The sequence below is a fragment of the Ylistrum balloti genome, unplaced genomic scaffold (assembly GCF_031769215.1).
Source record: "Ylistrum balloti isolate Yb309-2 unplaced genomic scaffold, AGI_CSIRO_Ybal_v1 Utg370814, whole genome shotgun sequence".
Classification (NCBI taxonomy): domain Eukaryota; kingdom Metazoa; phylum Mollusca; class Bivalvia; order Pectinida; family Pectinidae; genus Ylistrum; species Ylistrum balloti.
Window position 1 is genome coordinate 420,074 of NW_026782471.1, and position 27,715 is coordinate 447,788.

The 27,715-nt window shown below is 36.5% G+C and overlaps 1 protein-coding gene across 1 annotated transcript in view; it reads right to left on the reverse strand.

The window, feature by feature from the left end:
* Positions 1-24,427, reverse strand: part of LOC132558705 (uncharacterized) — a 39,474-nt gene extending 15,047 nt beyond the window's left edge. The window contains exons 1-7 of the mRNA XM_060223300.1: positions 24,307-24,427; positions 17,808-18,116; positions 11,882-12,022; positions 8,643-8,747; positions 5,496-5,621; positions 2,581-2,786; positions 1,491-1,749 (exon numbers count right to left, since the gene is read on the reverse strand). Of these exons, the coding sequence (XP_060079283.1) occupies positions 1,491-1,749; positions 2,581-2,786; positions 5,496-5,621; positions 8,643-8,747; positions 11,882-12,022; positions 17,808-18,116; positions 24,307-24,427 (1,267 nt within the window). The remainder of the gene's footprint in view (positions 1-1,490; positions 1,750-2,580; positions 2,787-5,495; positions 5,622-8,642; positions 8,748-11,881; positions 12,023-17,807; positions 18,117-24,306) is intronic.
* Between the last annotated feature and the right edge of the window lie 3,288 nt (positions 24,428-27,715).

The following is a 27,715-nucleotide window of genomic DNA, read 5'->3' on the forward strand; positions in this document are numbered from 1 at the left end:
ATCTATCAACTAGAGTCCGGAAAATATATCATGTATTAAAATATAATTAATTAACGTGTCCAAAATACCCCCTCTGTTTGGAACAGTTGTATTTCTGTAACAGATCGCGTAACGATAATGTTTTTTTTTTTTGCAATATTTCGGCCCGCTCCCAGTAACACGTGACTATGCAGTTTTCCTAAATAGCGTCTATTGGTGTAGAGGAACTCGAGGAGACCACAGAATCTGGTAATTTTGATCACGTAACGAAGTGTTACGCACACATTCGGAGTAAAATATGATCTTTGATAATGTTGTGTGATATTTTTCTTGGTATTAAAAAAAAACAAAAACCCAGTAGATCTGGTATTTGAAACAGGTTTGACGTCTCCATAGCGATTTTTTGGTGGGAACGATTTCCCTACGTATCCTTGACCCGAAAATAAATAGTTGCACGCTTTTGGTGTCAATGTTACATGCGACTACTTAAACGATATTATATTTGAGATATGTGGGAGTATAATTATAATTTACATACAGATAGTGTATTGGGGGGCTTTTTGTATGTTTTAATAGCATTTCTGGCATGCTTTATGATTCATATTTTTTGTGTCCATGTTACATGCAACATATATGTAACTACTTTATTACTGAAATGAGAAGGTTGCAAAAATATTGATAGCATTTTCTTTATACGATAGTAACACAATGAAAAAATGACATTTCGTGTTTAACAAGAACATAATTCTGGTTACATTTATCTCTTGATATTTGCATGTAACATTGACAGAACAATAAGAGGAAACCTGTTTTCATAGAATTTCTGAAATACATGATAAATTTGAAAAATGCAATTTTTAAAGTCGAGATGATGGACAATGTTTTGAGATAAACAAACCTAATACTAAACTTTAAACAGGTCAAAGAACCATCAATATCAGTTTGCGAATAGTGTCAACGTTACATGCTCTAAATTCATTAATTCTCTTTGTTCTTAACTGAGGTAAGTTTCAAAATGATTTTTTTGGTTACACATAGAAAGACACCATTTACAGTTATACTTCAAACAAATGTGTAGGCTTATAAATATATTAATTTTTTTCTTGTAATGTCACACTCATGGTTACATTAGCTAATTCTTGCCCATATCTTTGTGTGTGTATTTGAGAGGAATTGTCCTCCGCCATCTTGTACATTACATATATGAATTGTGATAATTTGATTACGTATACAATGTACTTGTACCTATAAGCCGTATTGCATTTGGATATGATAAAACTGGAAACTTATTGAACTTATGGTTAACATACATAGCACATTGCTGGTCACATTACCGATAAATTCTGACGCTTTAAGCTGCTAACGTTTTCCCGGTGTAATAATACATATCTCTTAGGTGACGTCATAAAGAATTTGTCCCCGTGAAATAATGACGATGACTTCGCTAGATGTTATCATATATGTGGACATAATGTATTTAATGGGTTTGATTTAGAAAGCTATAAACTTACCTATAAGGTATTCCTGCCAAATTATTATCCGGATATCCACATTATTTGTTGTCTGGTAGGTTTCCGTAGAGCCCCAATGACCAAGTTCACTAAGATGGAAGATGTATCCTTCCGTTCCAACAACAGGTGCCCATAGCGACACATTTGTCGATGATTTAGCGTAAATAAGTCCTCCGTAAGGTCCGAAGAAACCATCATTGGAGACTGAACCAACTGCTGGAAACCTATAGCCTATATTCGGTCCTTCCAACACCTGGGCCTGTGTAACAGCAAATGTTTATCAATTATAGACCTTTAATGAGGTTAATACGGTATTATACCAACTTTTAAGAAACAAAAAACCAAACGAGGATGAATACCATTTGTGAATATTTACTGTAATTTGGTTATTGCCTTATATGGATGTATCATAACAAATACATAAAAATCTACAAATGTGTTTAAAAAAGAACGGAATAATCTTTTAATGAACAAAATGTTGTCAGGTGAAATAAACCATATAGTATCCCTTGCGACAAAAGGTACAGTATAAATAATTCCGAGGATCATATGGTCCTTCAGTTCTAAGTTGTCCATAAGGTTTACCTGTTCTTAATTCAAAAGAATGGCGTTCATCCAATCAGAACAAGAGAGAATATGAAGTTATAAGTGGAGTGTACATTGCATATTGTTCGTACATTGTACAGTATATGGTGTGTACATTGTGTATCTTGTGTACATTTTTGTATAGTGTGCACACTATATACGGTGTGTATGTTGTACATGTTTGTACAATCTGCAACATCCTTGCATCCCCTACCTATGGTTTTACATGATGTTTGATGCTCGTTAGTTAGCCTTCTGGATCGTTGTTGTATACCTTGTTTTCAATTGAGAACGTAACATCACTTAATTGGATTGACCAAGGTTAACATGGCGGTTTTCGTCGATGAAGCAGAAGACGCTTACTTTCCCAGAACGCGCGGTCTTATTCTACATATACCCTTTTCACGGAATTCCTTGAAAATCTTTCTTTTGTTCATGTTTTAGCTGTGGTATGTACATAAGATTTATATCGTGTAAGTTTTTACTCTAAGGTTCGTTTACTTACTTCGACTTGGTCCAGCGTCGTGTCTATGTCGAGTACATCCCCTATATAAATACTTTGATTGAAATCAAAATGCTGTGCTGAAAACGAGGTCGCATAAAGAGGTGATTCGTCGAATACCCAGGCAAATATCCTCATCTGTCCCTGACCATCATATATCCAGTCGGCCGTACTGACCGCCCAACCGTCAGAAGTGCTGATCAAATTAACTACAAACGTAAACAATAATATACCAATATTTATACAGTCTATCTTGTTGGTTTCTCTATCACGGATGTTATTTCCTTAAAGTTTTATAGACGCACTTCAATACACACTGAGTTACATCAGTTAATTGCGTCTCGTTAAGTGGAACGAATGTCGAATGCAATTTTGAGGTGCATTAATAACCTGGAAAATAATATAATAGCTGACAATTAGAAATTGTAAATGAATTTAATTATGTCGGTATGTTACTTAGTTATAATGTAATTTTTAGGAAAAAAATCAGCAAAAAAGTCGAGAACGAAAAACCTTATACCTTGTTATGAATATATATCGTAAGTATTATTTTAATATAGAAATCCAGTTATCAGTTTGTGATAGTACGTCAATAGCATTTTCAGTTCTGGATCTGAAATATGGAATTTCCATCACACACGTTGACAAAGAAAATGTTTTGTAAAAGATTACTAGGAGTTTGTAAAAGTACGTGAGATAACATGATTATCAATATTGATATCGACTTGATGTCCACTGGCATTGCCAAGAAATATCAAAATACTGAACTAGATTGAAAAAAAGACTGATTTTAAAAGTTTGAAATCATGGAGTGAAGATAAGATAGAGTAGGAGAAAGATAAATGAGTGTTGTATGTTAAAAACCAAATTATACAGACTAGCTTTAGGGTATATATGGTAATGGGAAAACAGTGATGATACGTTGATATTATATATTTCAATATAGAATTATTGATGTTTGCAGGCAGGAGTACGAAGAGAAGATCAGAATATCTTCGAGAGGACATATTTATTCACATTTGAAATTAAAAAAGAGACGTAAACGTAGCAAAATGCCCATAACAAAGTATACAGACACTGTAAGAGCTTGTTATTTCCATGATGTTAATAATTAGATAATTATATAATCACGTACGAAGGCTGATTAATACATGTTAGTTGAAATCCTCATATTTAAGGGTTTGACTTTTGGCTGTCATGTATTATTTTTCATCATAATTCCCTTCAATATCTATACTCTTTAGCCAGCAATGTTATAGAGCCTCAATTCCACTTTTAAAGAAGTCCTATTCCTGATTGTACAGAAAGTCCTCCGCTGCATGTATGACGTCATTATTCGACCGAAAGTCGGTACTGGACTTTTTTTTTCTCAATTTTGGAAATAGAGGAAAGATTAATGGATGGAGATCAGGTGAGTACTAGTTAATGGCAACCATGGCAACGGCAGCCTTGTGAACAGGGTCATTGTCCTGGTGGAACACGCACCTTTACTGAGTTTTCCGTGGCGTTTGAGATTAACATTTTCTCTGCCTATATGTCATTGATTGTTTGTCCATTTTGCAGATAATCTGCCATCCGGATACTTATACAAGCAGTACGGAGCCCGTTAACAAACATGCTCCATACTGATTTTATTTCGTTTTTTCAAAATATTATTTCGTTTAAACGAAATATTAATTCGTTTATTAGAAATATTATTTCGTTTTTTCGAAATAATAATTCGTTTAAACGAAATATTATTTCGTTTTTTCGAAATATTAATTCGTTTTTTCGAAATATTATTTCGTTTTTTCGAAAAAAATAATTCGTTTTTTCGAAATAATATTTCGTTTTTTCGAAATAATAATTCGTTTTTTCGAAATATTATTTCGTTTTTTCGAAACAATATTTCGAAAAAACGAATTATTATTTCGAAAAAACGAAATAAAATAAGTATGGAGCATGTCAGTTAACGGGCTCCGTAAAGCAGCAATAGTAGCCCAACAAACAATGTTTAGGACGATAAAAAAGAGATCGTAATGTTTGAAGTCAGTACACAATTATTAAAGGCACCAGTTCGAGCATGGTAGAGCGCTAAACTGACAGGCATTAGGTTATGTCAAAACAGACAGCGTGATAATGTACAGGAACAATGTCATTTCGAGAGTGTAAAACGTCTTTTGATTGGATAAGAAAGAAAAAGGAGTGAGAAATAGAATTATAATTAATCTAACGAAAATCATATTTACTATACAGAAAAAATTGTAAAGGGAAAACGTAGTGATGAAAATGAAAAAAATAAAGTCGTCAGGATACTGAAGAGTATTGTGAAACAACAGATTGATCAGGGAATAGAAAATGGAGGAGTACGATGTTGGAGATGATGCTGAAGAGTATTGTGAAACAATAGATTGATCAGGGAATAGAAAATGGAGGAGAACGATGTTGGAGATGATGCTGAAGAGTATTGTGAAACAACAGATTGATCAGGGAATAGAAAATGGAGGAGTACGATGTTGGAGATGAGTTCCATTTCTATCTAAAATATCTTCGTTATTCTGAATAAATAAATAAAATTGAAAAAGATATTATTAAAAAAAATCGAGTATAGAACTATCACTTAAATGTTAAGAACACATTAGAAAAAGAAAAAAATGACCAAATTCATGAAGTCTTTTGAGAAACCAATCAGCCTGATTGGTTGTTGCCTCCAGATTTATATAATACTTTGTGTTTGTAGTACAAAGTAACATTACTGATCACTGACATGTATAAGTTAACTGTAAATACTGGTAAACTGATGATGCTTTTGTTATATAAACCGATAAGTTGATAGACACAAGGTCGATAAAAACCAGTATAATGGCTACAGCTATGGCTTTCAACATCATGCTCAGGTGTACGTACCTGTATGTCGGAATTAAGTCAGTCATATATACCTGTATGTGATGTAGATATTGGTAAGTACACAGGAGCCCAAACTCGTATTGCTGTATCCGAGTAACCAAACATCACACCACCTAGCACCATGTAGCCATGGTACTGTTTTAGTACACTGATAGAACCTGTAATTACAGAGAGAAAACTTCAGTCAAACATCACACCACCTAGCACCATGTAGCCATGGTACTGTTTTAGTACACTGATAGAACCTGTAATTAGAGAGAGAAAACTTCAGTCAAACATCACATCACTTAGCACCATGTAGCCATGGTACTGTTTAGTACACTGATAGAACCTGTAATTACAGAGAGAAAACTTCAGTCAAACATCACACCACCTAGCACCATGTAGCCATGGTACTGTTTTAGTACACTGAAGAACCTGTAATTAGAGAGAGAAAACTTCAGTCAAACATCACACCACCTAGCACCATGTAGCCATGGTACTGTTTTAGTACACTGATAGAACCTGTAATTACAGAGAGAAAACTTCAGTCAAACATCACACCACCTAGCACCATGTAGCCATGGTACTGTTTTAGCACACTGATAGAACCTGTAATTACAGAGAGAAAACTTCAGTCAAACATCACACCACCTAGCACCATGTAGCCATGGTACTGTTTTAGTACACTGAAGAACCTGTAATTACAGAGAGAAAACTTCAGTCAAACATCACACCACCTAGCACCATGTAGCCATGGTACTGTTTTAGCACACTGATAGAACCTGTAATTACAGAGAGAAAACTTCAGTCAAACATCACACCACCTAGCACCATGTAGCCATGGTACTGTTTTAGCACACTGATAGAACCTGTAATTAGAGAGAGAAAACTTCAGTCAAACATCACACCACCTAGCACCATGTAGCCATGGTACTGTTTTAGCACACTGATAGAACCTGTAATTAGAGAGAGAAAACTTCAGTCAAACATCACACCACCTAGCACCATGTAGCCATGGTACTGTTTTAGCACACTGATAGAACCTGTAATTAGAGAGAGAAAACTTCAGTCAAACATCACACCACCTAGCACCATGTAGCCATGGTACTGTTTTAGTACACTGAAGAACCTGTAATTACAGAGAGAAAACTTCAGTCAAACATCACACCACCTAGCACCATGTAGCCATGGTACTGTTTTAGTACACTGATAGAACCTGTAATTAGAGAGAGAAAACTTCAGTCAAACATCACACCACCTAGCACCATGTAGCCATGGTACTGTTTTAGTACACTGATAGAACCTGTAATTACAGAGAGAAAACTTCAGTCAAACATCACACCACCTAGCACCATGTAGCCATGGTACTGTTTTAGTACACTGATAGAACCTGTAATCGCAGAGAGAAAACTTCAGTCAAACATCACACCACCTAGCACCATGTAGCCATGGTACTGTTTTAGTACACTGATAGAACCTGTAATTAGAGAGAGAAAACTTCAGTCAAACATCACACCACCTAGCACCATGTAGCCATGGTACTGTTTTAGTACACTGATAGAACCTGTAATTAGAGAGAGAAAACTTCAGTCAAACATCACACCACCTAGCACCATGTAGCCATGGTACTGTTTTAGTACACTGATAGAACCTGTAATTACAGAGAGAAAACTTCAGTCAAACATCACACCACCTAGCACCATGTAGCCATGGTACTGTTTAGTACACTGATAGAACCTGTAATTACAGAGAGAAAACTTCAGTCAAACATCACACCACCTAGCACCATGTAGCCATGGTACTGTTTTAGTACACTGATAGAACCTGTAATTACAGAGAGAAAACTTCAGTCAAACATCACACCACCTAGCACCATGTAGCCATGGTACTGTTTTAGTACACTGATAGAACCTGTAATTACAGAGAGAAAACTTCAGTCAAACATCACACCACCTAGCACCATGTAGCCATGGTACTGTTTTAGTACACTGATAGAACCTGTAATTACAGAGAGAAAACTTCAGTCAAACATCACACCACCTAGCACCATGTAGCCATGGTACTGCTTTATTTTGTTTATACTAAAACATGACAACGATATAAACGATTAACTTTATCTTCAGTACGTATACCACAACGGTATTATTCTCTTCAGAACAAAAGACCGCCGATTTCATATTTGAAGCTCATTTTGCTAAGAGCTGAATTGGTAACACCATATTATAGCTGTCCCGGGAATCAAGTGTGTCGAATATCATTTAGGGGATAGTATGCTTGTTTTGATATATATAATGGAGATTAGATAATAAATTCTTGCTTCGTCTCGTTATAAAAACGACAAAATCCGTGATCTTATCTCCAGTATATGCATAAAAACAGAAATATCATCCCCATTCTAAAATGATTTGAACCTAAAAGTGGTGTAACTAAGAACTGTCCGCTACATGTTCTTAGCCAATCAACCATTAATGAAGGATATAAGTACGTATGTAGAAGCTCTGCCTTTCTTGTTAAGACGTTGATTAATTCAGGTCAGAATGTAGGTCGAAGCATCTGAAAAGACTTAGGATGTGCTGTGTATTGGTCTGAATCGTTGTTTATATTGATTTTAGTATACATGACCTAAATTCATCATGTCTATTTCAGAATGGTAAAGTAATTCGTTCATTAAAGTACATCGATAAATCAACTGATATCGTAAAGACATCGACAGGAGATCGTGAAGGGGCTGATATTTATCAGAAGTTGTCAGCTTCTTTTAAATAGAGATCAGGATTTATGTATCATTATGTGTATAATTGTCCAGTGAAGGTAGGAGACAATACCATGTGATATGGTTAAGCTGTGATATCGGTAAGTTGACCCGCCCCTTCCTTATATCACCTAGACTACTGTAATGATTATCGTCTTTATCGACCTTCTGAAATTACGCTGTACCGACAAACTTAAAGCGGGGAATCGGAATATGTCCCATGGACTATCCTTATCGTATTGTCCATTTCACGTTCAACTATGTCCTTTAAATAAGTTTCTCCAATATCATTGTCGAACATCTGACTCAACCGGAAAGGTGACCGCCATATTATGGCTAGTGTAAGAATTCATTATCATATTAGGGATAAGGCCATGAAAATCATCCAATCGAAAACCACATTATATAGCAGTTATGTTTAGATTTAAAATGATTGTTTTCTTACCTATGGCTTCTGCCGTCATCCCTGACCTGGTGCCATTGATTTGTACGATGACGTAATCAGGGTATCTGCCAAGGTTATGTGGAATCTCGTGGAAACTTAAGTTATCTGAAAGAAAAAATATGCTGCCATGGTGACAGAGAATCAACACAGAGTTTTCATTTCACCCTGTAACTACATATTTCTACGCCTTGTGACGTCAGTGTTGGAAAAAAACTATCATATCTCCCTTATTGGTGGAGGTATTGATCTACTGATTATATCTCAGAAATTTGGAGAAAATGCTGAACATTTTTGTTCTTAGTAAAATTTGATTTGGTAAATTTTCTAGCGCTTTTTGCGAGTTGAAAATACAAGGCAATTTTTCCCGAACATCTTTGATTGATAACGTCATGTCCACGGTGTACGTAGATGCCTATTCGCGGGTCCCGTTTGTATACCACATATATGTTCATAAAGAACGAGATATTTCACTTGAATGTCAATACATGGAAACCTATTATCCAAACTTTTATGCATGTACATGATGCGTTTGTATTGATAAAGAAGCGGTTGAGATTCCCCTTTTTTAACGTGCCTCCGTTTACGATCGTTACCGAATCAAAGTCGGAAAATCCTTTAGATGTTTACGTGAGGTGACATATTTACAATATAATGTATGTCCTATTCAGACTACACAGCAAGCCCTCAAATATACTGAACGGATAAAGAAACGCAGGGTAATATTTATTCCGATATTTTGAAAACGCGTTCTCCAAATAAAGTGAAACTTTGTGGATTGAGTAATGAGGTCATATTACACCTTGTCATGTATCGAAAATTTAGTCACGGTACAGTGCGCAGCTCTGGTAAATGGAGGAAGGAAAAAACAAGAATCTCGTGCACCGTGTTGTTCTGGTCTCATGCAGCGTTGGTCAAGTCACTCTTCGTTAGTCTTCATACAGACCAACTGCTTCCCTAAAATTAATTGAGAATTTGATTCGTTTTAAGAATGGCACGACTCACAGAAGTTCAGAGGAGTCAGGCCATTCAGATGCTGATGCAAGGACAGCTGCAAAATCAGGTTGCTAGGCACTTTGGTGTTAATGTTTCCACCATAGAACGTCTTGTAAGACGTCTTCGGGAAACTGGGCGATTGGCCGATCGACCTAGGTCAGGACGTCTGCGCGTAACGTCACGACGTCAGGATCGCTATATCGTCGTCTCTCATGTGCGTAATCGGCGCCTTACTGCCGTTGAGAGTGCACTTAATGTTCGTGGAAATCATAGGCGTCCTATAAGTTCAAAAACTGTAAGGAATCGATTACGAGAAGTTGGTGTAAGAGCACGTCGCCCCTACGTAGGTCCACACCTTACCCCTGCTCGACGTCAGCGTTGTATGGCCTGGGTCGCTGCACATGCTCCACGACGGTTTCCACTGAGGCAGTGGAGACAAATTTTCTTCACGGACGAGTTTCGATTCTGTCTTTATCGATCTGACGGCCGTCAACGTGTCTACCGACGTCGTGGCGAACGTTTTACGGACGCTTGCGTTGTAGAGAGGGATAGGTTTGTGGGGAGGAATCTCACACGGGTTAAAATCACAATTGGTTGTTATTGATGACAATTTAACAGCAGCTAAGTATAGAGATGAGATCCTCCGACCCCATGTTATCCCTTTCTTACAACAGCATAATATAACCCTCCAGCAGGATAATGCTAGGCACGACGTGGCAAGGATTTGCCAAGTCTTTCTGGCCAACAACAACATTCAACCACTAGATTGGCCGCCATATAGCCCTGATTTGTCTCCGATCGAGCATCTTTGGGACCAGTTGGATAGACAGGTTCGAAAGCGCCAGCCACCCCCTGACCAGAGCTCTGATTGAAGAGTGGGACAACATCCCCTTAAGACGGATTAACGCTCTCATGATGTCTATGACCAGAAGAATAAGGGCCGTGACCACAGCAAACGGCGGACACACAAGATATTGATGAATCAGTTCAATTTCAATTTCAAAATCCTATGGGTCCATTCAATTTAATCGTTAGTACCTCTAAACCAATTGTCAGATGCAAAATGCAGACTTTGGAAATTTTTAAGCTTTAATTTATCTGTAAGTATACAAAATTTCGTTTTAAATGAAGCCCGATATCATACTTAATTTCTGGTATAAAGTTCACCCTGCGTTTCTTTATCCTTTTAGTATAATTATACACTTGCATTCTTCCTGTGATATGACTTCAGAAAAAGCATGCAGCACTTGCGATATCGCACTATACAGGTAAACACACCTGCTCTATATGTACATTTTTTCCTGACGGCTTTCTGAAGTGTAACATCGGCTAGTGGGACTGCGAGCGCTATGGTATTTTGTGTTGTAGCTATAAACCAGCAAGCTTCAGCTGTCCATCATATATTTTTTCATTAAATTAACAAACATTATTTTTGTAAAGATCAGTAATAGCAACACATTAATATATAAAGTTTTTATTTAAATATTTAACTTTAACTAGTGAACATCCAGTGCAGTTGGAACTGGGATCTGATATTTTCTCTTCCTTCTATGCAATTTTTTCTCAATGTCTCCCTTGATAATTCACTTTAACGCTCTAAAATATTTAAATGTTTAAAATTCCGGTCCTATGGTAACGTCATCACTCGTAAAACATTTTCTTTTTCAAAATGTTTGGAAAACATGTATTCCCATGTTTCAAATGATATTTGGGTTGCTCACCAAAACGTTGACACGGAAAGGGGTGAAATTTCATGTTGAAGCAAAATGACAGATTTTCCGTAGTGTTCTTGAAAATTCCTTGGAGTTAAAGGGGTAAGCGATGGTGTTTTGTGTAAACTTGCAACAGAAGTAGATAAATATAGAAAGACCAGATCGGCATTCCTCCTGATGAAATATTCTTACTGAGCAATCTGTGCTGTTATTTGGTAATCAATTTAATCCAATCATTCATGTAGTCATCCATGAAGGCCGTTCACACTGACTCCAGTATCTTCAGTGACCATTTTTTATGGCAGGTTCTGTACACTAAGTACTTTCACAGCTTTAATATTCGAAAGAATGTTTCACAAAGCGCCGGGCCAAGTCTGTCCCGAGTCTCCACGGAACATGAGAAACAAAATAATCATAAATCATTTTTGTAAAAAGGAACACATTTTTGCCAGCCTCCGGGCAAATGGTTACAATTCATGAGCAACAAACTAAATCGGCGTCCATAGACATGTTTACCTTCAAAACAGCACTTACGGTTTAAAACGTCCAGCTCAGTCCAAGGGTGGTAAAAGTCCGGTCTAGGAAAATCCCACGCTTTCCACGCTTTCACACGGACATGTCCCGATCTGGTATCGTTGGGGTTCAGAGATAGGGGTCCTTTCCAGCCAGTTTCACCTAGAAGGATAGAAACACTTATCGTATTTGAAAACGATATATGCCGTCCTTTCAGACAAGGTGGTTTTGGATTGCAGAACCTATTTTGAAAATCCTGATATCTCTGTTGAGCTATAACAACACTAAGAATAGGTATAATACCAGATATATATAAAACAGTTTACCAGAAAATGTTATATTTATTAATCACGGACCTTTAATGAGGTCAATACGATAAAGTATTCGTCCTCAACTGTTTTGCTTTCTACCAGATCAATATACCTGAATGGTAACACTATATTGACCGAAATAAAAGAATAAAAGGCGTTAATTGGTACTTATTTTACGTGTAATTTGGTAATTGTCTGATGTGAATATCTTATGAAATGGTATTATCTTAAAATTGAACATTCAGACAAAGACACAATAATTAACATACGTGTATAAAATATGGAAAATACTTTCAAGAAAATTCTTTAAAAAGAATATTAGAAAGGATCATTAAGGGTAACCAGACCGTATACTTCGTTTGTTCAAAATTAGAAACATGAAATTCATCTCTTAGTAATCGACCTGCACGTGACAATCTCTTACCCAATCAGAACAAGTGAAAATCTTGATAGTTTTATTCGTTCAAGTCAAACCGATGCTAAATGATATAGTCACCATAATATATTTCCTGTTGTTATGTAATTGCGTCTGAGAGTTAATGTCCATAAGGTTCCAGTAACATTGAGTGATTAAATTTGTGTTTACTTGTCAAAGTTTTTAAAAACAAACCCTGATGAAGAACAATATATCAATTATCGTATTATTGGCTAGTGTAAATCAATCCATAAGGTATGCCGGTGTTATTAGCCTGTCGACAGCCTGAGAGCTATACATTTTTATCACCAGTAAGAACATGGCCTAATTCTGTACTGATCAATTAGCGATGTTTTTAATTAATTGGTCCTGATCTGAGACATCATTTATGTAACAGACTGCGGCACTACATTAACTTTACTGTATATGTAACTGTTTATTTAAACTCCGTTAATAGCCAACGTGAATGAACTGCCGACAATAAGCCAATCCCTAGATGTTGTTTACTTAAAAATATTTTGAATGCACATTTACATGTTGGAGTGGCGGACGGTCATGTCACCCATCTGGAAACTAAGTGCTTGGCTCTATTAGTATGACCACTGGAGCGGAACTGAACTATGATTTTGCCAACTAGTGACTGATTGTTATTTTAGAGTTAGCGACCGGTATAAAAACAATGTGGTTTACAATTTTCCTCGAGCTCACTGCTTGTTGTTTTGTGTTGCAGAGCAACGGAACGTGGTAAACAGATGAGAATTAAGTCAGGTCATAAAACTTTAACTTTTTATCAATCATTTCAACAACAATAGTAAGTCTGGAGTCTGGTTTTAAACATATTAGTGCATTTCCCGTTTCAATCTTTCTTTCCCGTCCCATTCTTCCTTTCCTATCCGATTTTTTCTTTCCCGTCTCACTCTTTCTTTCCCGTCTCAATCTTTCTTTCCCGCCCCATTCTTTCTTTCTCGTTTCAATCTTTCTTTCTCGTCTTATTCTTTCTTTCCCGTCTCATTCTTTCTTTCCCGTCTCACTCTTTCTTTCCCGTCTCACTCTTTCATTCCCGTTTCAATCTTTCTTTCTCGTCTTATTCTTTCTTTCCAGTCTCACTCTTTCTTTCCCGTTTCGCTCTTTCTTTCCCGTCTCACTCTTTCTTTCCCGCCCCATTATTTCTTTCCCGTTTCAATCTTTCTTTCTCGTCTTATTCTTTCTTTCCAGTCTCATTCTTTCTTTCCCGTTTCGCTCTTTCTTTCCCGTCTCACTCTTCATTTCCCGTCTCACTCTTTCTTTCCTGCCCCACTCTTTCTTTCCCGTTTCAATCTTCCTTTCTCGTCTCATTCTTTCTTTTCCGTTTCAATCTTTCTTTCCCGCCTCACTCTTTCTTTCCCGTCTCACTCTTTCTTTCCCGCCCCATTCTTTCTGTGCCTTGTTTTCTATTCTTGGTGTTCCACTTGACATACGTCCTCATAGGACCCTAGTTGATGCGAGAACGTTGATCGTTAAAATGAAGTGAATTAATTTTACTCGTTAACGAAAGTTAATGAATCAACTCCTGAAACGAGTTTGTCGATGTCCGACTCGCATGATATATCTCTTTTGATGCTGATACAATGACGCAGTATATGGGCCCAAACATATCTCTAGTTTATCGTTCTTGTTTTCATGGGATACTATTATAAAAACATGTATGTATTTCCTTATGATTGCAGGGGTTATGACAGTTCGGCACGTTTCATACTAAAGCGGTCTTCGTGCAAAAGGTATGTTGTGTTGATTCATGTACCTAGTTCACTAGAATCATATCAACATATGAAAATGAAACACGTGTATATATCTGGTGATAATATTGTCTCATAAAGATGAAATAAAAACAGGGAGATATCTTAAATATAACAATAAAATTGGGCAGAGGTTTGATTAAATTTTGTGTTATTATAATCTGTGGCCAATCTGATTCCATAATGAACGCAAAATCTGGAGATTTAAAGTGAAAACAGAAACCAACATAAACCAAATAAACTACATATATGCTTCCAAAATACTAATTTTGACGGAGCAAATGAATTTCTTAGTTCTATTGACTGGAATTTTCAATTAGTAAGTGATATTGATGAAATGAATTATATTCTATCTAACAAAATTTGAGCTGCTATTGACCAATTTGTACCAAACAAGACTGTAACTATTAGACCTAATGACAAAATATGGATGACTAATGAAATTAGACTGAAAATAAGACAGAGAAATCGTCAGCATTCTAAAGCTAAACAACAGAATTCCCAAGCCTCCTGGAATAAATTTAAAACCATCCGAAACCAGGTAATTACCTTAATCCGAGAGGCTAAAAATAAATATCTATCTAAATTACAATCTTCTCTTATTGATAAAACTATTCCTCCTGGAAAATGGTGGCGAGAATTGCTAAATCAGTATTTTACATTTTTACATTATTGACCAGCTTCTAAATACTAACAAACCTGCAGGCCCTGGTTCCATCCCTTCCTAATCCATAAAAGGAGTTTCTCAATCCCAACTTAAACCTCTCTCTATAATATTTAATAAATCTCTGCAGGTGTACTTCCTACCTCCTGGAAAAATGCCTATGTAACACCTGTGTATAACGGGAAAGGAGGAAAAAGTGACCCCGCCAACTATAGGCCAAACTCTGTTACTCCAATCTTGAGTAAAATCCTTGAGAAAAGTGTTTTCAAATATTTGTATAACTGTCTTTCAAGATACAATATTATCTCTAGAAACCAATCAGGATTCTTACGAAAAGATTCTACTGTTAATCAACTTTTAATTATATATGATGAAATTATTAAACATTTGGATAAAGGTAAAGAAGCAAAGCGTTTGATAGAGTTTGGCATGATGGGTTAATTTACAAATTGAAAAAATATGGTATTAGTAATAACATGTTAAAGTGGTTTTCATCTTATTTATCTGACAGGAGACAGAGAGTGGTCCTAGATGGGTACAAGTCCAACTGGAAAACATTACAGGCTGGAGTCCCACAAGGTTCAGTTCTTGGTCCTTATCTGTTCTTGCTATATATTAATGATATTGGTGATGATTTACTATCTAATGTGAAATTATTTGCTGATGACACATCTTTATATGGCCTGATTGGGGGTGGGGGTACTTTTTTCTAGGCGAATAGATTCTGAAATGTTGCATCCAAACATGTATTTTGATAACTGTTACCTGTCATAAGCACCTGGGTCTAATTTTTAGCAGGCCAACCACATAAGCTGTATGTATGAGAAAGCTTATCAACGAATAAATATTCTTAGAATGTCAGAGTACAAAATTGAGAGAAAGTCAATTGAATTAATATATATATTACATTTATTCGTCCTATTTTAGAATAAGCTGATGTTGTTTGGTCTAACTGCACAGAAAGGGAATGCAACATCTTAGAATCAGTTCAATTTGAGGCAATACACATTATTATTGGCCTGAGACGGAGCACCAGTCATGCTATCCTTTATAATGAGTCTAGATTAATACCATTAGCTAAACGAAGACACCTACATCAAAATATCCATTTTTAAAAAAGTATTTTAAATAACAGATGCCTTCCTCATGTAACTGATTCTATCCAGCCTTTTATCAACAATAATACTGCTCATTATCCTCTTCGACACAATAGGTTGTTTGATGTGCCCCTTGCAAGAACTCGTCAATATAGCACTAGTTTCTTTCCAAAACCCATGACTGAATGGAATGACCCATCCTGCCTGTTTCCCTCATTGACATCCATTTATGCAATAAAAAAAACATTTTTGTCACAGCCTGTTATCAATCCTCTTTTACAATGCACTGATACTTTTAAATATTACGGTCACAGAAAGCCAAACATAATCTTGTGTCAACTACGAAACTCTGCAAGTAATCTGAATTTTGACTTATTTAATTCCAACTTAATGACAACCCTGCCTGTACTTGCGGCCACCCAGTTGAAGATCTTACTAACTTCTTTTTCCATTGTCCCTTCTTTACTATTCAAAGACAACTCCTCCTTAATTCTCTTTCTACACATAGTGATTCTATACCTCTTACCACTAATGCATTTCTTAAAGGATCTCATACTCCTGATGCAAATATAAATAAATCTATTCTTGATTTGGTTCAGAGATTCATAACTGATACCGGTCGCCTGTTTTAGCCTTAGTATACTTATATATACATTTTTTTCTATTTGTAATTTGAATCTGTTATGTTAAGTTTGGTCTGCCTGTCAAATTTTACGGACTCGGCTCAGGATTGTGGGTATATGGACTGTTTGAACCTGCAGCCTGTGTCGTGATCAAATGACAAACTTAGACTCCATCTTGTTATATATAATTATATTACCTATCTAATCTTACTACTTTCTAACACTATAATATAAATGATGGTAATGCTTGCCTTACATTTCTGTTAGATAATTATTCATCTGAATCTATATTCTAAATTCTTATTCCTGGAATGCTATCATTATTATTTAATATCTTTAATTTTGATTGATGTGTCTGTGTACTTGTTTCAGGCTCTGCCTGTTGCCCAATTTCATTTGTCATCGACATCAAGACAATAAAATGTTCTGAAATGAAATATATGCTTCCAGCCTTAGACAGCTTGTACGACAAGGAAGTTTTTGTGGCAAACATAGAAAGGGAACTTCATGCCTGTCGAGTGGTAAAAATATCATCATGACCTATAAAATATACGTCAAATCAATTTTGAGGGAAAAAACTTGCCAGAAGGTTAAACTAATTCACAGAAACGTATACGTAACAAACACATGTATTGAAATTTGAAACCCATAACGGGAAAACTCGTCGGAGAATTTAACTTATCAGGATTAAAGCGGGACACACTGCATGTAAGACATGAAACGATACGCTTGGAAACAAAATGAAACAGAGAAAAGGTTTTACTAAGAAGGATAAGAACTGTCATTGTCTGCCCCTGTGAACATTACCACGTGCGTCGTGTATTCAATGTGGGATCAAATTGACAAATATTGTAGTATTGAAGGATATCGTTAGAGAAAATAAAAAAAAAAAAACAACAATTATCTAAGTGCAAGCAGGAGCGTTCCTGTTGTTTGCTAAATATACATCTTATAGTATTGAACATAAAGCACTCGCTATTAGGCAGTGCCAATTTCATATCAACCCTGTCTCTTCAGAAATATATCATCATTGCGTTCTAATATTATCTTAAATATACTTACCTACATATGCTAGCCGACCAATCGGGTTGCTCGCAGACTTTGGGGCAAAGACGTGAATCAAATCTTCGTTGTACAGACAAATAATGCCTCCATACAATGTTCCCTGATAACTGTCGTCATCAATTTGAGCACTTCCCAATGCGTTGAAGATTAGATCTTCTCCATTGATGTTAAGTTTCAGTTCCGCAACTACTTTGACCGGAAGCTCTCCGAAATCATGCGTGAATTTGACTTCTGTTGAAGCTTGTGTCTCTATCGTTGTCCAGTCGCTAACAAAGCTTGGTTCAAACAGGAGGACACTGGCCGATCCTGAAAAGAAGAACAATCGCAATGTACATGTAAATCTGATTTGTCCAATTTTACACTAGTATGTTATTACAAACTGGGTACCTCGTATTTTGTTTACAAATCACATGTTGTTCTAATTAACTGGAATTTCGACATACATTTTCACAAAAAAAAAAAAAAAAAAGAAGAAAAAAAAGACAAATCCTATTTTGATCGTGTTTATAGAGCTGCATTATTTTTGTATTACGTATCATGCCTCCTGTATCACATAATCAACTTTTCGTTTTGTTGAAATTGTCAGAAATTTATCAGTGAAAACAATGAAAGGAACATTTTGTGTAACAATAAAGTTTAGGTGTTGAAGATTAAGTTGGTGTTATTTACAGCACATAGAGGGAAACCTCATCAAATGCATTAAAAAAGATCCGTAGGGCCTGTTATATGACATATTTAGTGTAAGGAACCATATGTGTACGACAGGGTTCACTATTAACTGAACCATGCCATTTATGTGAGCCACGTTACTTCATTAACAAATTTACTCAACCACGTAACCAGTTTAAAAAGTAACACAACTACGTCACTTAAAAATAAACTACGTAAATACTTGATAAGTTGACTAAACCATGAATCAACTTGTAACTGATTGAAATATGTTTTATAATCAGTAACAGATAAATGGATCACAGATAAGTTCTAGCAACTTAATAACTCCTTAAAAAATTACAAATAATTAATACACTGCGCATGACACATATTTATACTATTAACATTAAGATATGTAATTCGTAAATTTACAATGGTAAATTTAAATCATGTTGTCAAAAGAAGGAAAAGATGAGAAGATAGGACAGAAAGAAGAGAAAAAGAGATGATATAGATATCAATTCAGTGTCGACTATGACAGTTCAGAATCAAGTAGTATTAAAATGCTTTGTTTTTGTAAACTTTTGAACAGATCTAACAATACTACAATTAGTTTCATATGAATAAAATCATTGTCGCCCCGAAAGATAGTTTCTACATTAAAATATATTTCTAATTCATACAAGGTATCAAACAATATGCGTCTATAATAAGATATTTATGAACATGTAAGGAAACTTGCGTCTTCAATACCATTGCCACACGGACAATTCGGGGAATACCACCCTATATAAATCTGAACGCCAGTCACTGCAGTAGTGTCTGATGGGGCCATGTATAACATTATAAGGTATAACCGGAATGTAAACAATCAGGAAATGAAGAGTGTATGTGGGATAGTAAGTTTTTAGAGATAAATCCGATTTAGTAGAATTGTCTAAATTTAAGTCATGCCTATTAGATAGTGTCAAGTTTTCTAAGTATAGAGGGACGTTTTTGTTATATATTTTGTAGAATGTGGTAAGCTTTGATTCCTCTCTTCTGTTTGAGTGGATTTCAGCCTGTTTCAGTATATAAAGAGTCACGAGAAGCAATGGATGTGAGGCCAGAGACGATTCTAGCTGCTTCTAACTGAACCTTTTCTAGGGAGTCGGACAAGTGTTCCGAACATCCATCCAAAACACACGAGGTATATTCAAGCACAGATCGTATAAATGATACATATATAGAATTGAGAGTATACTGATCTATTTTATACTTCAGTTTTTTTCAAAGCATTTACTTTTTGTGAAGAAGATTTGATCAACTGGTTGATGTGGTCTCCCCAATTGCAATAATTACTAGGAATTACTCCTAACTCACGATGTGAGTCGTTGAACTCAATCGGCTAACCCTTGCATACCAAATTAGGCTTAACCGGGATATGTTTAGAAGAGAAGATAACTGCTTCAGTCTTGAATTCTTCAGTTCAGAATTGAACTGCATTTGTTATTGATCAGATCAAGTTTGAAGACAGTGCAAACCCTGATTCAATGTTTGCTCGATTTCATTTAAATTGGCAGACAGTTTCATCAGTGGAATCATCAGCAAATAGCCTGACAAATGTTCGCACGGGATCAGCTAAACCAACGACCTCAGTACAGAACCCTGATGAACCTCTGCTGTGACATTCTTTAAAGTTGTAGCGTTATTTTCATACAAAACAGATTGTTTTCTGTTACTTAAATAATTGTCCAGGCAGGACAGAAGCCTTCCTCCTATTCCATACTGAAGTAGTTTGAACAAAGGTTTTTATGCCATTTTGTAAAAAGCTTTTGACAAGTCACAAAAACAACACAAGAGTATTCATTATTATCAACAGTAGAGACAATATTATGATACAGTTCTATTAACTGGTAGACGTGGAGTGAACTTGGTAGAATCCAGATCGATACTTTTAAAAAACATCATTGTCTCATTAGACCAACAGCCTTTCCTATATCAAGAATGGATAAAATATCAAAGACTTCTTTTTCGTGTCTGACAATTCTGGAAAGTGAGTTTGAACATTTTCTAAGGAAGTGTGGTAAGGTGACATTATAATCGTTAGTAGAGGATATAGAAGTGAAATAAGTATTCAAGACACCAATAACGTATTCTAAAGGAGGAATAGAGCTTACAGGAGATGAGAAAAACTGTTGAGAATTGGTCGGAAAGCAGGAGGGTTTTCATTTTTCGATGTATAAACACCTGATTTGAGATTATAAAAAAGTCAGACTTAGCTTTCTTTTTCATATTGTTAACTCTGTTCTAACTCAATCACTAAACCACAAACTAAACCAATCAATTTAATCGTATCACCAATAAACAATTTCGTTGAAATATATACGTAACTACCTTTAACATATTATCCATGTTCTATTAAAACAAAGCAACTTTTTACTGCTTTAGGAAGCATCTCTAAGGAAATGGAATGTTTAAACAATATTTTCCGAATAACTTTTGATTTATTTTTTTCATAAATATCGTGTTTTTTTTTTAGTAAACATGTATTATACAGTATATAAATGACACGTGTCTATTTAACATTTGTTGTTAAGATATCAGATATTTACTGTTGTACACAATATCGGGTTTTTGGAGTAAAGGGTGTGTATTATACAGTAAATAAATGACACATGTCAAGGACTGTTTTCTTTCCTTGTAAACAATTTGGTCGATAATTCTAATTAGGTTGCTTGTATATTTTTCCATTTATTGTTTCAAAGCTGATTATTCAATTTGTTTTCAGGGTGTACAAAAACCGCTCTGTCTATCAAAACGCTTTTTATAATAATAATCATTTAAATCTATTTCCTGTTTAATTTATGTACATTTTAAAAATATATTGATACCAAAGTAGAAAGTAATCCATCAGGGATTATGAAATCATTGTCTTGTATTCAGTGGATTTTTTTGTATTTTGTCATGCTTGACAGATCGAGTGGCATGAAGTTATTGTTCTGCTATCTTGTCCATTGCGGTAGCTAGGTACACTATGTAAATATCTAGCGACGCCTTCAATAGCTCGACATTATTATTTATAGATGTCAGGACCCGGCATGGTATGAATTCATTAAACGACACGTAGTTGCCATGGACAACATCACTGGCCTTAAACCCTCTAAGACAAATATTTATTCGCGGTAATGACATAACTAATCTGTCAGCTATAGAATCAGGTAATTTATTTTAAAAATGAGATGTTGAGACTCAATATTCTCGTCTGAAAATGTACGACTACGTTACGTTTAGCATCAAAAATACTATTACACAAATGATAACATTACCGTAACTACCGTGACATGTGATCGACTGATGTCACCTCCGTGGGATGTCCTGGACTTACATGTCAAATAACACCTAATCCATACAGTAGTTATCAATCAACACAAATGGAAAACGGACAGACTAATTTCCGTAGCTGTAAGGTATAGATTCCGGATCTGTTACTCGTATAAAACTGCACAAACTTCACGTTTAGATTTTTTATTATTATGAAAATATTTCTCAGATAAAACTGTCTGTTATGTTTCAAAAGATTTTTTGTTTGAATTACCGATTCTTCTTTCAAAGCACTAAGCAGACCAGGTCAAAATAAATTAGTAAAACACTGACATAGCTCACTACTTACTACGATAATTGATAGCGGAACGCAGAGATCCTGAAGTTCCAAGTTTCTAATCCCCAGTTCTAAAACGAAACTAGGAACATACTGCAGGTTCCCATAAATGCATGTATATTTGTGTCAGATTTTCATTTTCATTTCAAACTGCAGACACTAAATTGAAAATTTGTCTTAAAAATTTGTGTGAGTCTGGAATATTTCTGAAGCGAAATTTTCTCTTTTTCTCATCCTCCTTTGCAGTTTTCTGCAGAATTAGTTTGTATCTTGAAATTCGCTTGCTATCTACGCACATGTATAATTTAAATAACAATGATTATTTCCCTTATAACAAGGGCTGTTTCCGTGATAACGAAGATTGTTTTCGTTATTACGGGAATTGTTTTCGTTAAAAAAAAACCGGTTGCTTTCGGTGAACTAGGATTGTGTTTGTTACAACAAGGATTGTTTTCGTAACGGCACAAGGATTGTTTTTGTAACGGCACAAGGATTGTTTTCGTTATAACAAAAACGTGTATGCTTCTTTAGTTAAACATTGACAACGTACATTAATTGTTCTGTTAATACTTCGCGGACAGAACCCCCAACAATTTAAAGGCATGACGGAAATACGTAATTAAAATATGATTGAATAAATGGATAACAACGAAAACTGTAACAGTTTTTAAATTTGGAATCATTTTGTATTATGACTATAACAAAAGGAAATCAATTTCAAACCCAGATTTTAAATTCGTCTTAATTCATGTCCCTTTTGGCATTTCTCTCTTTCTTTCAATCGAATGACTTTGTTAATATGTTATGAGAACAAAACATCAGTTCCTGTCACATTCGTCGAAATTTGATTTGAATATATCCGACATTTTTTACCTAACAAGTTTTGCATTCAAATTGACGTAGACACGGTTACAAACATGTATTCTATACACAAATATTAAAATAAATGATACAGATTGTAATTGTAGTATAAAGTTTTCCAAAAGCACGTTTGAAGTCTGAAGAAAAAGTACAGAAAAAATAGCCTAGAAACTGATGAGCCCAAATTTAAAAAAAGCAATGAGTGTAACAACAAAAACAACAACAACAACAGCAACAGCAGCATCAGCAGCAACAACAACAACAGCAGCAGCAGCAAAAACAACAACAACAGCAACAGCAGCATCAGCAGTAACAACAACAACAGCAGCAGCAACAAAAACAACAACAGCAGCAGCAACAACAACAACAGCAGCAGCAACAAAATCAACAACAACAGCAACAACAACAACAACAACAGCAGCAGCAACAACACCAAAATGCCATTCTGGGCTCCCCATTGGCAGTATTCCGTAGTTACTGGAACCTCTCTTCATCCGACTAGAGGCAAGTGTTTGGCTGCATGGGCGAGCCTCTGTAATGCTCCTTTCTTCTCCTTCCCCATCATTACTAGAGCGCTGAACATTATCCACGCTGATGGTGCTGGGGAAACCCTACACCCAACTTCCACAAAGAAGTTTCATGTCTGCCATCCCTGCTCCAGGCACTATGTCAACAGGTCCTCGTACTTGCCATGTATCCTCTCATTGGCTTGTCCACCTCTCTCCTCCCACGACAAAGTCAAACTCTACCAGTATCTTCTTCCTCTCCTTAGAACACAGTACAATGTCTGGTCTGAGATAAGTCATTTCCAAACGACCTTGTTTCATGTTGATTCCAGGCGTTGATGTACTCTAACCTTCCTTTACAAAGTTGATGGTACAAACCTTCTGTTTGCTTTCTTTCCTTTCCCGTTCCAGTGCATCTGCAAGGTCACGTCGTACTTCGTTATGTCTTTACGTCTAACGGCCCTGAATTAATACCGTCTGACAGCTTGTCAGCAGATGTTCTAACGTTCCATTCTTGCCACACAGTGCACATACCGGGTATTGTACCAGTCCTCACGTATTAAGATTGGCCGGTGATGGTAAGACTTCGTAAGCAGAGCACAGAAGGAAATTCAGCTGAAAAGATGAAAATCGCCAGAAAGCGTTCCAAGATAGTCGCTTCTCTTCTATATTCCATCTTGGACACGCGCTCTGGTAGCCTAATCCGTCTGTTTTCCTCCTTTCGTCTTCTACCTGAACTGTGAACTCACGCTGTACCAGTACCCTTGTCTCTGTAGAGTCTGCCTGTTTTCCATTGTTGTCTGCACGGTGTTCACAGACCCTGTTTTCCACAGTATACCTTCTTTGTGTCTGACCCTGGTTTCTGCATCCTCTACAGCCAAGCTTGCTGACCACTTACTCCCTAACTTTATATGAACGTTTGCCTGTCTTACCTTCTCATCCTGTGAGTATATAAGCATCGTGACGAGTCTGGCCTTTCATACAGTTGTGGGATCGCACAACTTCACACGATGAACGATATACTTTAAAAAATGTCATTCCTTAAACAATCAGCATTTTTAAATACTCTCTATCCAAATACTTATCAACGCCTTGGTTGAAACAATAACACAGTTATTGAAGACAGACCTCTAATATTCAGGCGAAAGTTCAAGTCATTGTGGTTCTATGTGATTGTGATGTTTATGGCTGACAAACCAGTGTTAGATAGACCAGGTCAGGGTACAAGCGTGGTTCCATGTGGTTGTGATGTTTATGGCTAACAAACCAGTGTTAGATAGACCAGGTCAGGGTACAAGCGTGGTTCCATGTGGTTGTGATGTTTATGGCTGACAAACCAGTGTTAGATAGACCAGGTCAGGGTACAAGCGTGGTTCCATGTGGTTGTGATGTTTGTGGTTGACAAACCAGTGTTATATAGTTTCGTTATCTATGTACATGTATGATTCCGCACGATTGTAAAGTTAACGGTTGATGGACAAAAGATATATAACCATACTATACATGTACGGTTCGTGAAGTTTACGGTTGACAGATCACTGTAACATAGCTTTCAGGTCTGGTTCCGCGTGCTGATTTTCACTGATACAGTTTTTCAATAGTGTTAATTTGCGGTAAGTGAAAAAAAACACCAACAAAGATCTGATAAAAGAACGAGATCACGCGAGATTTCCTTTCAAAAACGTGAATACGCGAGATTACCTTTGTAAATTCCTAAATGTGTTCCATCAAAAGTACACGAAACATTTTCGTTCAAAGACTACTTATAAAACGTATAAAAAGGATATTGTTGCTAATTTTTTATATATTCTGCATCAACGTCGTAAATTCGAACGTATATGATCACTTTTAAAGACTTCAATGAATAAAATTTGGTTTTTATCCTGTGTTCATCATTTCATTACACAATCTTAATTCTGTTACCATCACTAATTAAACCTACTGTTTACCTAGTCTCTAGGGACTCTTATCAACTCCACACAACTAGGAAAACATAGTTTCGTTAAGTTCTCATTCTAATTGAAATGACGCATTTTCTATTTCATCTCGGGAAAATATTGCATATTAATGTGGAAAATGCTTAAGGCTACATCAGAGTGAAATTGTGGTTTTAAATTTTAAACAACAACATTGGTTTTTGCTACTGCAGCAGTCAGTAATTGTACAAAAGTTTCACGACGTTTTTCCTTAATTTCGCTCACATGATTCTTTCCGTACATATTGGAAAAATTGTCAATGAATTTGCGACTATAAGGCGATGACCAGCGAATAAGTCTCATTGTCACGTCGTATGTATATATTTATTGTTTGTGTATGTTCGGTGTTTTCGTCGTTCCTGTCGGGCCACCGTATCTTGTTGTGTGACCAGGTGAGTGGGAATTCATGGCAGTCGCGTGAATTCCCAAACTGTTGTTTGCTGGTTATTTACCCGATTCGATTGGCAATAGCGGCTATGTAGGATAAACAGGCACAGATTATAGACTGTGCTCCATGTGACGGTCACAACCTCAGCTTTAGAAGTACCTAAGCCAGGGTCAGTTACTAGTAAGTGACGGCACCAGGACCTTTTGACAGTAAGGTCAGCCAACTTACTAGAACGCCAAGACAGACCTTGAGGACATCGCGAGCTATGTGCATCTCGTTCACTATTAAGTGACGGCACCAGGACCTTGGTACAGTTAGGTCAGCCAACTATGTGGAACACCAGGACAGGTCGCAAGCGTTGCAACTAGAGAGTCGCCGCCGTTGGGTTCTGGACAGAGAAACCAGTATTTTTAGACGTTCCTCTGTGGAAACCAGTATTTGTAGACGTTTCCTCTGTGGGACCAGTGACTGTGATCGTCTGCATATTGGAACTTTGTAGTGTATTTCTGTATTTGTGTGAAACCGGGTGATATGTGTGTGTGGTTCGTTTGTGTTGTAAATAAATTGTTAATTGAATATTTGCATTGTTTTCTTCTCCCTGGTAACTACTCGACGCTCGTCCTACGTTACAAAATTGGTGTCAGCGGTGGGATGATCGACGTGTTGTTACTTGGGAATTGAATTCATTCTTGTAAACAGAAAATTAAAAAAATATATGATGATAAAACAGAGAATATTTATATATTAACTGATTGCCCACACCTACCATTACTTACCAAGTACATATATATGTGAACTATTGTTGAATTAATATTAACACAGCTGTTGTTCTTGGATAGACATTGAGGGGGCACAGACTCCTGCACATCTATGACCCAGGCCTTAGAACGTTGCCGAATCGACTACAGTATATTGTTACCATCCTGTGTATTTTTGGCTATGATATGTTTACTATTTCGTCACACTACTTTCGACCTTAATGTACATAAGATTATTGTACAACTGAAAAAATGGTCGATTCCTTGTCATCTCGTACACCAAGTACGAACGTGCTAGCACGCATCACACTGGTCAATTGTTTGATGAAAGGTAACCGTGTGATGATCGAAACGTCACACTCAAATATTCTAATGTTTTTTTTTTATAAGAACTTCAATTCTACTCCTAAAACAAAGTTAACGGCCCCAATGGCGTTAAAGATCTAAAATGCCTGTGTGGTTTTAGCAACAATTGTGATTGTGTCCTCCATTGTCCCTGATAAGGGCACGACATCGGCTTGATATGCTGCGAATCAGGCGCCGTATAACCGTTTGTGGAATTAGTGGCCATCTTGACGAGGGACATCAGCAAGCTCCAGTCGATTGACAAGGAGCCGTGGACGATCGGTAATGCGTTGTTGTAACATGTCCCACGCATGCTCGATCAGGTTAAGGTTGGTTGACAGACTAGACCAGACAAGAGTCCTACAAATACCATTAACCTGTAAGGCTACCGCCTTCAATCACTTACATATCAGTCCGACCAGTAAAACTCATCCCTGCTCAAAACCATTATTGGGCCTCCACCGAAACGGTCTGCACAGTGATGCAGCATACCTCTCACCAGCCCCACGTGAAACACGCCTCCTTTCCTCATGAAAGTTCACACAAAGCCTGGACTCATCCGTAGAAGAGTAGGCTGCCACTGACGCAGTCGCCAATTCACATGGTCAGCTGCTCAGCATTACCCAGCTATACGGTGACGGCGTGTGGGCGAGTAATCCAGAACTGTGAAGTACGCTCTTCACTGTTTGTGCAGAAATTATTCTTCCATTACTTGACGGAAGTCGTTATTTAACCAACTGGAGCTAAGTAACCGATTTCCCTTAGCAAGAGTGCTTAAAT